This window comes from Falco biarmicus, chromosome 7 (assembly GCF_023638135.1).
Source record: "Falco biarmicus isolate bFalBia1 chromosome 7, bFalBia1.pri, whole genome shotgun sequence".
In the NCBI taxonomy this organism is placed as follows: Eukaryota; Metazoa; Chordata; class Aves; order Falconiformes; family Falconidae; genus Falco; species Falco biarmicus.
In genome coordinates, this window is record NC_079294.1 from 61012408 (window position 1) to 61030516 (window position 18109).

Here is an 18109-nt window from a genome sequence, read left to right on the forward strand (position 1 = left end):
CACAAAACATCTTCTAAAAATAGGGTGTGGCTTAGTACTGCTCCCTTTCCTCGTAATTTCTAATGCAACATTCTCTGTCTGAAAACTGCAGGGGGAAAAAAACACGTTTAACTCAATTTCAAAAACCCAGCCTAAGCCTCGCATGTTAAATGTTCAGTTCATTTTATCCTTTCTTGAACTTCCAGTAAGTCAAAGGAGATTTTCTGATTAACATTTCTTTTAATTTTTTTTTTCTCCAGAGATGGGAGAAAACAGCTAACCTCACTTTCCCATATCAGCAACAAGGATCAAAAACTCTGTAGGACTCAAACGAGATGTACAAGTGAACAGACTGCTTGTGTGATCTGTTAACTCCAAACCATTATTTTTCCAAACTCCAGACCTGGCCTATAAAGCATTATAGTCCAGCCTTCAGACCACGGAAAAGGGTTGTGGATAAGAAAATTCCAGATTCAAATCCAAATGGACCTTGAACAGCCACCTGAAAAGAGTACACCAGTCTTCCACAACATTCAACTGGCACCTGTCAGAGACCTGGATGTGTTCAGTTTAACCTCCCGCAGGGGACAACCCTCAGAACATCTGAAGTCTTAACTGCTCTGACATACCAACCTATATTAGCAGCTAGCCTCATCTTTGAAGATGAGTTTCCCAAAACTTGAATTTTTCTGCAAGCAAAAAAAAGAAAAGTTAAAAATAAAGGCCTTATGATTCTTCTACCTTTCACTGTCCCAGGGTCTTTAATTATACTTTCTAGAACATTCTACCTCTTAGGTAATTTCTCATATTTGCAGACATACAAGAGAACACCACCAGCACCACCACCAAAAAAACCTCCACAGAAGTTCAAAGGTAGCTACATTTGCGGTTTTTGCATCCCTTTCTAGAATTCTTCATTCTCACAAATGCTCCAAATAGAACAAACACCCCAACATTACAGCATAAGGGAAAACTTCATAAGCATACAATAAATACAAAATACTACTATGCTCTGCTGCAGAAGATTCCTTAGTGTTACTTTAGGTTTACTACACACTCAGGAATTTGTCATGAAGTTTGGAATGCTTTTTTCTGCTTTACTTCTTCACAGAGCTATTTCCTGAACAGCTTTTATAACACTGAATCTCGTATTTTGCTTTTTAAAATTATCAGTTTTAAAATAAGAGAGAAAATGTTGTTTGCAGGTAAGCTCTGCTAGGCTTTCAAGAAGCGATCAGCTGTAATGGCCATGCTCTTACTGCTTTTTCAGAATTATTAAACACAAGAATCCACCAGATGTTCTACCAGTGAAGTACTAAACAAATGAAAATTTGTAACAACAAAACATTATTTTTCCATGTCCCCTTATTCATATTAAACATCATTTGACATCCATTACAAGCCACTTGCTCCCAAAAGTATACAGACAGTTCTGTGGATACACCAAATACAGAAGTGAAGAACAATACTGAAAAAACCCTCACTATAAACAAACTGGATGTTTGTCAAAAAACAAGCTGAGTATTTGTCTGTAAATATTGATGAAACTAAGTTTTCGGCTTTGGTATTTGCTAACTGAAGAGCAGCACAGACAAGTACAAAGGACATACAAAATTAATCTGAATGCCAAACTTGGCGATCAGGTTCCAGCTACTACAGGGAATTACACAACAAAGCAAACTACTAGTGGGAGCCAAATGCACTTACCAAGAAATCACTACAAATACTTCATCACTACATTTCGACATTAGAAAGAATCATGATTTGATTTCTGAAAATGTATTTACTTCCAGTGACAGCTCATTAACTTGATTTAAAGAGCAGTTTGAGTTAACATGCTAACCAAATACCTCCATATAATGCATTTATAAATTTAACTCTCAAACACACAACACACACTTGACAACTATCTCATAATTTTCACTCTGTATAACTGTATTTTTCATACAGTTTGATCATTTCTTTTGTGTATGAAGCAATGAATATTTTGCTCTCAATCTTAATTCAAACAGTAACTGGCTGAGAACAAATTAATGTGTTTTCAAAGGCAAATTAAGTGACAAAAGCAACCATAAATCAAGACAGCAAGAAGTAAGTTGTAAAGCCTATATTAAGACTTTAAAGCTAGGTGGATCATTGGTAGTTCAGCACTGAAATAACTATCCATCTATGCTTATGTGTATATTTTGCCAAGATGCTTAAAAAGCACATTACCCCAACATCATATACCTACTGGATAAAGAAAACACAAATTAATGGTTATTCATGTGCCTGGAATAAATAACTTCTTGTTTCCAAGGAGGAAGCAGCTGTATATTCTGCATTTTATCTCCTCTTCTTCCCAAAGGGTCAAAAAAATCTTTGCTAATCCAACACAAATATGGTTGCAATAAAAGTATGTTATTAAAAGTCTGTTATTAAACCATTATCAATTAGTACATCACAATTAAAAAAAAAAATATTCTCTGCTTGCTCCAGGATAGGACTCCACACTCTGCTACAAATATGTCATTTTATAATAGATGCATATGAAAAAAGTATCCCAGATTACGTAGTCTTGTAAACATGACATGCAAACCGGAGGTAAAAGAAAAGGAAACAAAGACTCAGCTGTGGCACAGAGCTATTACTTGTTAAGAGTTTAAGCAGGAATTCTGTAGTAAATCTGAACCCTGTACAGTGCCTGTACCACCAGACCGCCTTCTTTCCCTAGTCAGTTCTCAGACATGAGATAGCCAGCCAGCAATAAAAGTGAAAAATGCAGGCAGCTTGTAACAGCCAAGAAATTTTCTGCACAGTGAGAATTTACTGGTCTCTGAAATTCTTACTCATAATTACCACAGTCATTTTAAATTTAGCAATGATGAAGGAACACTTTGTCCTTAAGACCATCTTGAAAAACCAATACTAACAAAAGGGTTTAGTTGAAGACTCAATGAGCTCTGGAGCTGAACTCGGATACAACATTATTAACCTCCACACGTAACACTCTAGGAGACGGAGCCATGACTCTGCGTACCCTGAAACATTTACCACATGTATGCCCTTCCTAGAGCAAAGGGAGGACTGGCATGCTGCCTATGTCTTATTCAGTTGTGCCAAGGGCAGAAAGGCTTTTGCACATCATCAGATGAGGCAGAACCAATTCCTTAATGTCATATCAACCTTTTCATCAAAGTAGTCAGATACTACTTTAGAGAAGGAATAAAAAGACATGTGCCAGCTATGAGACTAATGAATAGCTTTCCTCAAGCAAAACATAATTCAGCATGAACTTCATGTTAATGTTCTTTCCACCCACTCACACATCTCCAAGAGATTCTGCTCAACCAAAATGCCAGCAAGTAAAACCACCCATCTTTTAATTCAGCTATTGTACCCCAGCACTAAGATTTTGTTTTACAGTGCCATCCTACAGCTGCCTAACCTCAAACATTACTTACTTATTATTTACATGGCCTCTCTTTTTTTAAAACCGGCATTGAACCTAGAGGGAGAAACACAAGTAATGAAAAGGAGAAATATGGCGATCAAAAGATATTCAGACTGGCAGCTTTCACTAAAATGTTAAAAACCATCATAGTCCTCAGTTCCATTTACAGTTCAGAACCAAAGGGCTTAAGAAGCAGAAAGAGGACACCACTAAAAAAAGTAAAATTATGTCTTGAGCCAGAAAACAATTTGAAAATGTACGATGTTAGTTTGAAGAGTGAAAGAGTATCAAGATATATTTAACCAGAAGACTACTACATCTCAGAAAGGCACAGGTTCATTTGTTGTATCAGGAAGACATCAAAAAGTACAGCAAGTTCAGAAACACTCAGTCTAATTTAGAATTAAAAAAACCAACAGCTGTGACCATTCAAGAACCAAGTCTAAAGCCTGAATAAACTACAAGGAGCCCCGAAGACTTTTATAAACCTAAGTACTTCACAGTGACCATCAACAACAATGGAGGAAGAAAATTCTTTATTGCTGTCTTATTTTGTAAGTCTCCATAATGGAAATTTTATACTTTATTCTAAAATGTCTGTGATGAGCCATTTTTGGATAGGAGTTCCACACAGCACAGTCTGATCTAGCGCGTTTTGTTCTTAGTGAGAATCCCGTCCAGCCTCATCTATGTGACAAAAAGAAACAGCTTCCCTTGGAACAATCTTAACTCATAGATGTTATGAGCGACTCAGAGAGCTGCTATCACAGAACCTAAAGAGACATTGTGCACCTGTTAAAGACTTGTGTAGGAACTGTGAAATTTGGATTCTGCAGGGCTCAACATGGGGAAGATTGCTACGTTCACTCAAGACATTCCAGCAGTCCACTGTCCTCTTTGCTGGAGATCACCAGCGGGAGAGCAGCACGTCTTCTCAGCACCTCAGCTGCTGCCGGTTGTCACTCAGAGGTACAGCTCAAACCCACCCCAGCAGCCGCTGGTACCCCCGGGCAGTGGTGCGGGGCTGCTGGTACCCCCGGGCGGTGGCGCCCGGCCCCGCGCCCTTTCAGCACCATGGATGGCACCTGCAGGGACCCGGCCACTGCGGGGGGGTGTCCGGCCACCGCTGGGGGGGGGGGGCTGGGCACCGGTGGGGGGCACCGCCCCTCCCGCCCTGCTCCTCCATCGAACGCACGCTTCACAGCCCATGCAAGTCTGGATACCCCCCAAGCTATTTTCACTGAAACTTTGGGCCGATAAGATGTGCACAGGAAAAGTTGCTGACAGTTATTCAGGCTTTAGTCCACCCATTAAACATGCCCACGCATTCAGAAAGAAATCTGATTTTCCAGTCCTCATAAGAGAGCTTGAAAATGCTCCTGCATTTTTCTCAGTGATGGGTCATTTACTTTAATTTCAACAATGAAAATGCATACTTCAAACCTTCACTGGTAAGCAAAAACACAACACAGCTAAGATGCAAGTGCTGTTCCCACAAATGCGACAGCACGGCAAATGAAACTTTCTTTCTTTTACATTAACCAGAAAAATTGGCTGTTTCACATGAAACCATCAACAAAACAAATTAACAGAGAAGCATTCATCCCAGAAATATTGAAACCTTCACATAGCTCCAATAATTTGCCATTGTATTCCTATGGCTGCTGAAATCTCACAAAAATAAAGGGAAGTTTTCATTATGCAGCCCGGTTTTCTACTGGTCAAACCACTACTCACATAAAGTGCAGAGCATTTTCAGGGTGACAGAGCTAGATGCAGAAGGCTAGGCAATCTCTTAAAAGATGATTTTAAAAAATAAATAAATAAATAAATAAATAAATAAATCTGAGGAAACCATTGGTATTCCCATATACTATGACATGAACATGACTCACAGGAGTAGTCATCAGACTGACCTCGGTTTTCCCAAGCTTGCTCACAGGGCCAGCCGCCACAGACTGCTGTTAAATGAGCTGCCTCTCAGTGCTTGGGAACATTAAGAATTTAGCATTTCAAACCAAGCTTTTTTAGCTAACACTGCTTTAAGTCTTTAAAGTTGGACTCAAAATTGAGCTAGCAGCTTTGCCTGTTGGACAGGAAACAATGGAAATCCAGCTCATCCATGGCCATGTTGGCTCTGCAGTACCAACAGCAATAAATTTTTTTGTCAATAAACAGATCAAACATGACTCAGAGGGCAGTGACACACAGTAGCCAGTGCCATTTTATAGCTAATTTTATTACTATAATCCGCTTCCCACAGCTACTGCTACAATCAACACCTAATTGCAAGGGTTGACTTCTGCCACGTGTTGAGGGTCACCGTGCCTTGGACAGATTAAGCTTCTGTCACATGGAAAATGGTTAGCAAATTAAAATACTAGCCTCATACTGACATCCCAGTCAGCCACAAAATTTTACCAGCCTGCCCCTCTTCAGGACGTAACTGATTAAGTTAGAGAGACATACCAGATGCAGTCTGTTTTTACATATTGCAGTAGTATCTGGAGACTGGAGATGCACTCTACAAAACAGCATCCCAATAACAGAAGACTATCTGTATTCTCGAAAGAATTAAATTGTAAGTTAAAGAAGATCTGAGACTACTGACGTGATCTATTCATAAGAAGTTACTTTAATTCTCCTTGCATTCAAAATTATCAACTTTATCCCAAGTTTTAAAAGCATTTCCAGTTCTGTCCAGGTATTACAGGCAATACAGTTTTAAAAATATACGCATCGCAAGGTCATTTAACAGCACCCAGATGTCCACCTACCTTTACTAACAGAAAGCCAGCTGTAACAAGTCCCGAAAAACATCTACTTGCATGAAATTGTGTTCTGGATTATTACTGGGAAAGTACTGGAGACCATTTTTCAAAATCAGACCTGTATATTCCACAGAAACAGGTTTTGCTTTTACCTCTGAGGAATACAAATATGCAGTGGTTTTGTTCTTTGCAGCTCAGAGATTTACTGGCATGCCTCTTCCCATAAAATATTTGCATATATCTGAGAGTCAAACTGTGCTGATACATTCTGTGTTTGCCAGGAAGTGAATGCTTCAGTTCAATGTAACTGAACATTTAAACAAGGACAGGCACCAGGACAAATGGCAGTGTAATTAACATACCAATGAAGAGCCAGTTGTTAATTACTATCCATTTCAGGCATTTTGTATGAGCAACTTACCTGAAAAGCCTTCCCATCTGCATGCTGGCAAAGCCAGTAATTAAACAATTCAACACCCCTTTTGCTTGATTAGAGAAAAAATTATAATTATTTTATATTATTCTATCTGTCACATGCAGTTGACATTTAGATGAAAAAAACCGCAGCAGCCCAAACCTAAACATTTGAAATGAATGTTATGAGCTGTCCTTGAACAGAACAGCAACATATATACATCTAGGGCAGATGTAAACTAATAGAGGCTCCTAATTTGAACCAACTGATTATACCTTCTAGTAGCTGCTGGGTTATATGGAAGGCAGCACAGTTGCTACTTAGAACAGAAAAAGTTCCACTTTTCTCCAAGGGGGACTTCAGATGCTACCTACAGAATGGAATCTGAATTTATAAGCAGTTGAAAGCTTTGGGAGTAGCTCCAGTACAATGCCAGGATTCATTTACATTTAAACAACAGTAACTGAGAAGTCAATATGTAGCTCAGCATAGCACCACAGTTAAAATATGGTAGTTACAGAAATTGTAAGAAAGGTAGAGGCACATAAGCGGAAGGCAGGATTGAAACTGTAGGATAGAAACACTGAAGACGGGCAAAAGCGAAATAAAAGCTGACAAAAAAAGAAAGCAAGCAGAAAGTTTAGCAACATTCATCAATATGTAGAGTATCCAAAACAAAGGATTTCTCTTTCTCCCTGTGCAGATGGCTTTGCCCAAGGAAGACTAGCGTGCTTTGGGTACAAAAAAAGGAAATTACATCTATCTTGAAAACAGCTTCTAATTCATTACCCATTGCATGACTACAGCCATTAATCCATGTAAACAATAAAACCAAGATCCATGTGAGATTTTGACTATTCAGATGAAAGTTTCAATCAGCTCTTGTTAAAAAATTGGCATTCTACGTTTGGTACTGGAGTTTCAAACCACATAATTTATGCACTTTAAAGGCTAGATTTTCCTGAAATCCTGCAACATTTTGTGACAAAGTAGTTGCTTCTGGCGTAGCCAAAAAGTGGGTATTTGGTCCATGTGGGTTTATTCAATCAATTAATTTTCCTTTGGATTTTTTTTTTTAATTGGAATACAATAAATGATTAATTTTATGAAGGTTTTTCTTTCCTAAACAATGTGCATCTATCTGATCTGGATTATAACCAGAAGCTAACGAAAATGTACAAATGCAGCCTTTCAAAATTTTTCTTTTCCTCATTTGACAGAATGATTGATACAGATGGGGTGACAGGAAATCTTTACACCTGAACAAAGGAAATACTGTTAGCAAGGAATAAACTGTACCAATCTTTCACACAGCAAGTGCTCACCTATCTTTCTGAAATTTCAATTTTTTTGCCTGTATCGTCCAGCAAATCTATTTTTTTTGCACAGACTATCTTACAGAAGTCTGAAGGAGCACCTCTATCTTCATAGATTTCTTTCCCACATAACCTTCATTGAGCACACTCTCACAGTCAAGAAAAAGAGTGTAGCTTGGGTTGGCATCCGCACACTTCTGCACCCAAGACAGTGTCTCTGCACTACACAGTGCTCGCTAGACAGAACAGCTCATTCACAGCCAGTTCCTCTATCCCTAAATACTACTGGCCACCCAAAGACACTTTGCTACAGATTGCAAAATCTGCCAGAGATCTACAACAAGACCCGAGATCTAAAGTCCCATGTCTTAAACTCAAAACCTCTCTTTCCCTTTTCTATTGCAGATTTTAGTAACATTGTATTTTCTGCAGGTAGCACTTTCTGCAGGTAACGCATTTTCCATTCTTACTTGTCAGTTATGAAGCAGTAAGCCCCAAAAAAATTACCCTAAACGACACATATATCTGATTTTCACAAGCCATTTAGGCATAATCTCTGAATACATCTTCATAATGACAGCCCCATTTCTGTCCTCTTAATAACAATAATCACTACATCAACAGTGTTATTTTGCCTTGACTGTTTTGAAAAGGCTATTTTTTTTCTTGTGCTACCTAATCTCTATAGCAATTTTTCTTACTGGAAAGAAAACTCAGCAATACCATCTGGTTTTACAGAAATCAGCAGTATCTGTTTTGTTTTGCATTTTTATTAAGAGGAATGGGGAAACATTCTATTTGAAAAAATATTTGGAACTAACCACAAGCTACATATGCAAATTTTAAACAAATATTCTGTGATAGAAGAGATATCCCGAAATGAAATCTTTTGTATGCCCTATATATTAGAAATATCAAAACCTGACATTTCTTCAATGCAAGTTATTGTTCAGTACACAGTCCTGGAGGACAAAACATTATCACAGAACAATTCAAGAGGCACTATCAACTCATGCCACGGTTTGACTGAAATAAGGAGCGATTCTGCAGTACCAAAGATAGGGAAATACAAAAAGGAAAAGATCTGCAATTTAAGCTTCCCATTAGCTAACGAGTGCTCCATTTTTGAGACCTTTGTTTTAACATTATCTTAGATGACTACTTTCTTTGCATCCCAGAAATATCACAGCCCATTATAACCTCCATCACTAGAACACTCCATTTACTCCTCAGGATGCTGTTAAATTGATTTTGGAGTTTACTGGATAGTCTATAGTGTAACAAAGGGCAAAGCTGTAACTACTGTAGCAATAAACCACAACACCTTTTGGGCTCCGAGTGGAGCAGACAATTTTGAAATCTAAAACACTGAAGTGGATTTTTTTTCAATCATCAATTTCAAAGCTGTATGAGAACTAACGAAAAGAATGGCCAGATCATCACTTTCAGAAAGGCAATTCCTATTGGGAAAATGGAATGGGCAGCATCAAGAAAATTCATCCAAAGCACTTAGTAACTTGAGAGCCAACGTAAGAATGGCTAACAGATGATTTGGTTCTCAGAATGTCCAGCTGAAACGGGAGAATGATCTACCTCCACTTAACTCCCAAGTCACACAAACACATACAAACAAAACCAGCTCCCAGAACTCAATATACCTGCCTAAATCAAGAGCCCAGATGCAGGGCTGAGTTACAAGTTTTCACTGATATGACATAAAATTTGCTGTTAACTCATTACAAACTGAAAGTAAAGACAGTTTATTTAATCCTCTTTCTTCAAGGTTCAGCCCCATTTTTTTTATATCTTGGATTAGCCATAGGCTAAAAGTACCCCTGGTCAGCTACTGTGGTTGTAATAGTAATGTCATAAGCCTCAGCAACTCCCTTCTCTCATGACCCACCACCTCTCTCTCTCTCTCTCAACAAATCTCTAGTAGGTGTCCTGCTGGAGACATGTTGTTCTCCATACTTTTAGACTTTGGCTCTTTGCTTTGAAAGAGATCATTAAAGGAGTCTTAGTGACTATATGAACAACCCAGTTCTTATTTTTTTCCAATTAAATATAAGAATACAATCCTAAGGATTCACAACATCTTAAAACATAGCAAAAAATTAATCCTAAGGGATCTGTCCTCTAAGTGTAACTGGATAAAACCCTGAAATCTCATGATTTCTTCTGACTTGACTTACAAGTTTGTGTCATTTGGTAATACATTTGTGGGTACTACCCAGGGTGGCCCTTCCATCTAGGGATAACTCACCAGGAAGAAATGAAAGGATACAACCAGTTCATTTCACATCACCTAATCACAGCAGAAAGTTGCCACTCTGGGACCACCCATCAGACTAAGCCAGGTTGGAACTCATTACCCAAGACCAAGAAATGTCTCAGGACAAGAAAATGTTGAGTTCATTAAGCGTTTTATGTTTTCATCCCGACTTGGCTAATACAAGAATCACCACATCACGTACTGCACTCAAGCCAAATTTGACCCCAAAGTAGCAACAATTATGGACAAGTTTGCATTCCAAAATTATATATTTAAAACAGACATGGCACTACGTTACTTTGCTGCAAGCAGTGATTTATGAAATGCTTGTTACACCTCCACAATTTTTTTGTTCTTAAATCCCATTTAATATGCCAATCTTACTTCAGCAGGAAATAAATTAACTCCAATGCTTTGTGCCGATGCAGATGAGCTTCCCACACACCTGTATTGTGTTTCATACTTCAGTTAGTCATACAGATTGCGACAAATGAACAAAGGACTTCTAACCAGAACCCATTCCCAAGGCTAAGCATGTGGGATGAGGAAGAAAGAAGACTATCACACAGAGCCCCCCGAGTTTTGTCAGTCCAATGTCTAGTTGCAGTTACGGACAACTATCAGTTTAGATCTAACACAGCCCAGAAAGCCCACAGAGGTGGCCTTACTCCCACCACAATTTGGTCTCTGTCACTGCAATTCTCAGGAGCCTTAGCCAGGAAAGGCTGCAAACGGCTCCCACTCCCATGAACTTTCATAACTCAAACTCTGCATTAAAAAAGATCAGTGGGAAAATGGATAAATCTGCATTTAATGTGAGACAGAAGATGCTGCTGCAGAGCAGTGCACGATTCTGTACCAAGAGATCCCACACTGGAAGATTTTCACATCCATAATTAGAGAACACACAGCTTTTCTGTCTCCTCAATCCCCATTCCACTATCTAGAATATGACTAAAATCACATGTATTTATATAGTGGTAGCTGCAAGTTAATGTCCTGCCTAAATTATCAACTGTTATTAGAACCCCAGACAATTGCTTAATAAAAATTTAATCATATTGTAATTTCTAATCATCATTAAAGATGCTTAACAAGTTAATCTCTCTATTGTGCTCCCCTAACATTGCAGATCAGAAAGTCAACTGGCGTAAGGCAGCACAGCTTCACCAATACTAATAGGGCTACTTTCACGTTACTCCAGCTGAGGATCTGGCCTGAAGAGAAAATAGTAGCATTAAAATCCTCTTGCTACACCTTTTGATTTTTTCTCTGCACTGCTTTGCATTTAATCCAAAAAATAACAAAATCAACAGATAGTGATTTAAAAAAAAACACACCAGAAATCAAGGTTTTTCATGCAGCTCTATCTTCTGCTGTCCGTGGTAGAGCAAACACAGCACTGCATAATAGATCAAAGGTCTCCTCTTCTTGCCTCTTTACAGCTCAAAAATTCCTCATTTTGACTTTGTCCATGCATAGCTACATTTGTCTGACAGCAACGCTCACGCAAAGAAAACGTGGGAAGATCATTAACAGCCAGTGAGTTTGTCTTTCAGCTGAGATCTGTTCCAACTGCCTAGACGAGGAGTGAAACGATGCTCTGTAACCTCAGCCTTGCAGAAGTAGGTATTGGGTCACTTCAGGAAACCAACACGTCCCCTCATCCTTCTGGTGGACCAGCAATCTGTGCTTAAGAGAGTTTGAGGACCACACTGCAAGTCAATTTTAACTGTGTCAGATCATTGCATGGAGATGCATACAGAGTCAACACACTTGGCTCTCATTTCCCTCATATTTTTTTTATGTTTCTTCGATAATCTCATAATGCTGTTGAAATTCAAAGTAGTCACGGGAGAACAACTATGAAGCCATACCCTGAGGCTGCTCTGCGGTGTGTGCATACCATACCTCCTGCAACCACATCTTTTTTGTGGCTTCAGCTGCAGGCAGGTAAAAACAGAAAGCAGAAGTGGTTAGTGCAAAAGGGCCACGAGGCTCTGTACTATAATTCAGTGGTTTTAGCACAGACCTCTAAGTGGTCAGGGCTGTTCCTTCAGTGCAGAGCTTGGAGGAGCAGACAGGAGAATAGCAAACCCAACTTAAGTCAGAAAAGGCTGTGTGTATCCTACTTTGTCTGCAAAACAGCTCACTGATTCTAGCTATGAGTGCACACAATGGAACTCTCCATTATCATGCACAGCCTGGTATCCTGGAGGCTAAACAATATTAATTTAATAACCTTCCATTAAATATTGATTTTCATTTAATAAGTAGAATTCTGATATTAAAACTTAATCTAATTGGCAAAGACCTGTTCCTTCTTACTTCATTGACACTTACTGAACCAAATTGTTTATTATTTGTCATATTCACTTTCAGTATGACAACTACATGACCAACTACAGCAGGTTGTAATATAAAGAACAACCTTTAAATGTTAGTTGGGGTTTACTCAAACTGACCCTTAACTGTCAGAACCGAACCCAGCTCTACAAAAAAATGACAAAACGTGACCATGCACTAAAGCAACTAAAACTGGAATGCACCTTTGATAAAAATATTCTTATTAGTATTGAGCCCAGTGCAAGATCCGTTGTCCCACTTACTTTTAGTGTCAGGTACTTGTTGATCCAAGTACATCTCCAAAATATGTACCATGGCATTGCATCTAGACCCACTTTATCACCCACTCAACAAAATAGATGCTGCATCTCAGACACCTAACACAGCATCAGGAAACATCCTCCCTCACAAAAATTTCAAAAAGAAAATTTTAGCAAGTTTCTTCTCTTAATAAATGTAGTAAAGTAGTATTAACAAGAGCATTTCTTGGGTCCTTTGGCAAGAAACCAAGCGCACGGCAAAGACCCTGCACACCCTGAGGTGCCCCCACTCAGTTTCGACACCCTGGTGTGTTTCCAAGCAGTGCTTCGCAAGCCGGTTTTGCTTCCCGACAACAAACCTGGCCAATGTAGAGGCAGGAAAAGCAAATACTCCTACCAATTCCCAGGGCAGCCGTACGCCTGCACGGTGCAGCCGACACCCGCCGCCCCCGTCCCCGCCGGCTCGGGCAGGGGAACACAGGCTCTCCGCTCCCTCCCCTGCCATATGACCGCGTATGCTTATGCAAAACTGTTCATTTCTGCAGTGCCTACACCCAACGGCAGCGACACGGCGGCAGCCGGACTCCTGCAGCCCGAGGAACCCGCCAAGGGCTCCCGGCTCCCTGGCTCGGTCCCGGGGCGGGCGGGCGGCTCCTCGCCCGGGGCAGCCCCGCTCTCCCCGCCGCCGGCGTCGCGCCCCCTCCGGGCCGCAGCCAGCGGCCGCCACCGCCCCGCGGGAGGAGCCCGGGGCACAGGGCAGAGCAGCGGGGGCTGCCCGCCCCGCTGCGGCGGGGACCGCGCCGTCCCGGGGCCGGGTGTGTGCCTACGGCGGGGAGGGCGTGTTGTGCGGCGGGGCCACATGGGGCGAGACGGACTCCCTGCAGCGCAGGGGGCGACGGCAGCAGCAGCTACTCACCGGGAGGGTTTACCGCCGCCGGCGTTGCCATCTTGTCTCTGAGAAGAATTAAGACAAATGCAAGAGGGGAGGAGGGATGTTCTAGGCAGCCCGGGGGAGGCGGGGGAGGGGAAGGCAGCCGGCGCCAGGGCGGGCGGGCCGGGAGGCGCGGGGGCGGCGGGCGGCTCCCGCCCCGGGGCCCGGCGAAGGCGCTCCCCACTCCGTGCGGGGCGGCCCAAGATGTCCGATGGCCCCCGCGCCGCGTCTGCTCATGCGCCGCTCGCAGTGAGCATGTGCCGGGCGGCCGCACATGTGCGCTGGGCCCGCGGCCGCCGGCGCCCGGGCGGGCCCCCCCCGCGTCTCGCCCCGCAAAGAGCGGGGGTGAACGTGCCCTGCGCCCGCTCCCACACTGGCCGCCCCCCTCGGGACTCGAACCGGCGGCCCCTGTGCACGCTGCTCCTCACGGGGCGCGAAGTCCCTAAGGGAGAGTGCTCTGGTGGAGGCCCGCGCGCGGGCGAAAGGGGCGGGGCGGGGTGGGGCAGTTGAAGGCTCCGCCCCCGCTCCCAAAACTGAGGGGAAGCGGTCAGGCGGCTGCCACTGCCGCCAAAACAGAGGGGGAGCGGTTAGAGGGCTAACTGCTGCCCCTAAAACTGAGGGGACGCAGTTGAAATGCTATCTGCAGACCCCAAAACTGAGGAGAAGCAGCTGAAGGGCAGCCCGCCGGCCCGAAAACCGAGGGGAAGCGGTCAGAGGGCGCCCCTCAGACCCCACAACTGACAGGAAGCAGTCAGGGGGCAGCCTTCTGCCCCCAAAACTGAGGGGAAGCAGTTAAGAAGGGCTTCCTGCTGCCCCCAAATTTGAGACGAAGTGGGCAGAGGGCAGCCCGCCACCCTAAAACTGAGGGGAACCAGTTGAAGGGCTGCCCACTGACCCCAAAACGGAGGGGAAGTAGCTCAAGGGCTGCCCACCGCTCCCAAAACTGAGGGGAAGCAATTCAAGGATTGCCTGCTGCCCCCAAAACTGAGGGGAAGCAGTTGAAGGGGCTGCCTCCTACCCCTAAAATTGAGGGGAAAGCAGTCAGAGGGCAGCCCGCTACTCTAAAACTGAGGGGAAGCAGTTGAAGGGCTGCCTGTTGCTCCCAAAACAGGGGAAGCAGCTGAAGGGCTACCTGCTGCCCCCAAAACTGAGGGGAAGCAGGGTCAAAGGGGTGACTTCTGCCCCCAAAACTAAAGGAAAGCAGTTGATGAAGGGCTGCCTGCCCCCCACAAAACTGAGAGGTACCAGTATGGGGGCAGCCCTCCACCCTAAAATTGAGGGGAAGCAGTTGAAGGGCTGCCTGCCACCCCCTAACCTGAGGGGTATCAATTGAAAGGCTGCCTTCTGCCCCCAAAACTGAAGGGAAGCAGTGGAAGGGCTGCCTGCAGCCCCCATAACTGAGGGGAAGCAGTTAGACGGTGGTCTGCTACCCTCAAAACTGAGGGGAAGCAGTGGAAGGGCTGCCTGCTGCCCCCAAAATTGAGGTTAAGCAGTCAGAGGGCTCCCTCCTACCCCCAAAACTGAGGGGAAGCGGTCCCAGGGCGGCTCGCTGCCACTGAAACTTAGGGGTTGGGTGGTGGTGTGGTCTGCCCAACATCCATGAAACGGGGGGGGGGGGGGGGGGCGGTTGGGGGGATCAAAGGGGTGACTTCTGCCCCCAAAACTAAAGGAAAGCAGTTGAAGAAGGGCTGCCTGCCGCCCACAAAACTGAGAGGAAGCAGCTGTAAAGCTGCCCGCTGCCCCCAACACTGAGGGGAAGCAGTATGAGGGCAGCCCTCCACCATAAAATTGAGGGGAAGCAGTTGAAGGGCTGCCTGCTGCCCCTGGAATTGAGGGGAATAAGTTGAAGGGCTGCCTGCCACCCCCAAAACTCAGAGGAAGCGTTCAGAGGGCTGCCTGCTGCCCCCAAAATTGAAGGGAAGCAGTTGAAGTGCTGCCCACCGCCCCCAAAACTGAGGGGAATCAGTCAGAGGGCTGCCGGCTGCCCCCAAAACTAAAGAAAAGCAGTTGAAGGGCTGCCTGCCACCCCCAAAACAGAGCGGAATAATGAATGGTGCCCGCTGCCCCAAAAACAGGGGAATCAGTCAGGGGGCTGCCTTCTGCTCCCGAAACTGAGGGGAAGCAGTTGAAGGGCTGCCTGTCGCCCCCAAAACTGAGGGGAAGCAGTTGAAGGGCTGCCTCCCACTACCAAAATTGAGGAGAACCAGTTTAAATGCTGCCTGCCACCCCCAAAACTGAGGGGAATCAGTCAGAGGGCTGCCGGCTGCTCCCAAAACTAAAGAAAAGCAGTTGAAGACCTGCCTGCCACCCCCTAACTGAGAGGAAGCACTCAGAGGGCTGCCTTCTGCTCCCAAAACTGAGGGGTAGCAACTGAGGGGCTGCCTGCCAGCCCCAAAACTGAGGGGAAGCAGTGGAAGGGCTGCCCATCACCCCCAAAACTGAGGTTAAGCAGTCAGAGGGCTCCCTCCTACCCCCAAAACTGAGGGGAAGCGGTCCCAGGGCGGCTCACTGCCACTGAAACTTAGGGGTTGGGTGGTGGTGTGGTCTGCCCAACATCCATGATTTCCTGGAATTACAAAGGAAAATGTAATAACTCCTGGAATTCTTTTAAAAATATCCAGGAATTCAGTGACAGATCATTCTGTGCTCCTCCGGGTGGAGTTTCAGAATTGTATCACATCCCTCTCAAAGCCGTGGTTTCCCTCATGCTACGCTCATGTTCAAGCTAAGCAGTGCAGCTGAACAAGTGATCCTTTGTAACTTGCTCAAGCTCGCATTTTAAGGCTTTCCATTAGGAACAAGGACTAAAAATACCCTTTCAATGAAATCTGAGATTTTTCTCATAATCTCATAACTCAGGTCTTTAAGGGGGGGGGGGGGGGGGGGAGAAAAAGAAAAAGCAAAAAAAGCAGTATCACAGCATTAACAAACTGCAAGATTTGTGGAAAGCCACCAGTGTGGTAACTGCAACAGTCACAGGTAGTATGTATGTAATACTGGAAAAAAAAAAAGGTTTTTTTAATTGCTTTTTCACACACCTGGAATGCTGTGAAGGGCTGTTAATCTTTAAATGCCTCCCCATGGCTGTGCTCAGTTGCCCTGAACAGCCCTGCAGAAGTTGATGGGAGCACTCAAAATAAAAAGCTGCAAATCAATCCCTTGCTTTGCTGAATAAGTAACCTGAAACAGTTTATCCATTAAGATGTAAATTGGCAGAAAGAAGGAGAAAGCATGGAGGCTGTGTTTACTCATTTCCTGTAGATGAGTTTAATCAGAGTAGCATTAAATGCTCCTGCTTATCTAGAAAGTTTACTTTATCTTTGATTTATTGTGCTTTTGCCTATCAGATGTTGAGCTGTTTTCCTAAGCATCTTACTGCTTTAGTGCCTGCTGTGGAGTTTTGGATGCTCAGCAGGCAAAATTCTTATCTTAAGGCATTTATCCTGCTAATACTAGAAGACTGTGTTAATATCAGCAATTTTGTAAATACAGCTTATTTCCATTCAGATAAAAGGTGTTTTCAGAGAACCTTGGTCACAGTATTTCTAGATTCTGACCTTTAATGAGTAAAGCAACGTTTGGAGTAGCTTACTCTGCTGCAGGAAACAGGTCATAGCTCAATTCCTTCAGGGTTCTATAAAGTCTCATGTTCAAATTGCACAGGTAATACCATTCATGAAAGCTTTTCCATGAGCCTTCATTACGTCAAGTTACATACATGCAGAAAGGTTAAAGGGCCAAACCCCTAATACTATAATGTTAGCAAAATACCTTATAAAACCATAATTTATAGTATTAGGTACTTCTGAAGTGTCCTCTGAAGGCATTTACAAGTATTCATGCGTTAAACCTTATCTCTCTCTTACCAGAAAAGCATTAATATTTCTTACTTCATTTATATTTTAGAGATAGGGAAGCCACCCTGGAAGAAACAAACCCAAAGAGCTCTGACAGTGCGCTACCATAGCTTCCAATAGATGTGTGGAATAAACCATGCAACAACTGAGTATAAAACAATGAAACTAGTCAACTGTGTGTGCTGTCCTCTTGCGTAATACCCCATGAGACATTAGATTAGCCCAGAAAAAGCGCATTACAGCCAGTATATTTGATAACTGTGCTCCGCCTAAATAAGACCTTAGGGCTTAGAATGGAACACATTCTATCAAATCTGCTGTGATTCAGGCATAATTATGCAAAATAAAGCTTTTTGCTTTTTTCTTTGGTATGACTTTGTTGACTTGCTCCGTTCAGTTTAATATGCAAACCTTTGTTCATTTAAATAGATTGAGAAATGAGACTGATTTTCTCTCCTCCCCATCTTCTCTATCTTAATAGGCAGCATTAGCACAGTCTTTCAGAAACCCTGAAACAATCCATAAATGA

The 18109-nt window shown here is 43.2% G+C and overlaps 1 protein-coding gene across 3 annotated transcripts in view; it reads right to left on the reverse strand.

Annotated features, from left to right (window-relative positions):
* Positions 1–14172, reverse strand: part of ARNT2 (aryl hydrocarbon receptor nuclear translocator 2) — a 107504-nt gene extending 93332 nt beyond the window's left edge. The window contains exon 1 of one of the 3 annotated variants that reach the window (XM_056346054.1): positions 13709–14172. In XM_056346054.1, coding sequence (XP_056202029.1) covers positions 13709–13739 — 31 coding nt within the window. In that variant the 5' untranslated portion in view covers positions 13740–14172. The remainder of the gene's footprint in view (positions 1–13708) is intronic. The other 2 variants (XM_056346053.1, XM_056346055.1) reach the window with 2 other exon arrangements.
* Between the last annotated feature and the right edge of the window lie 3937 nt (positions 14173–18109).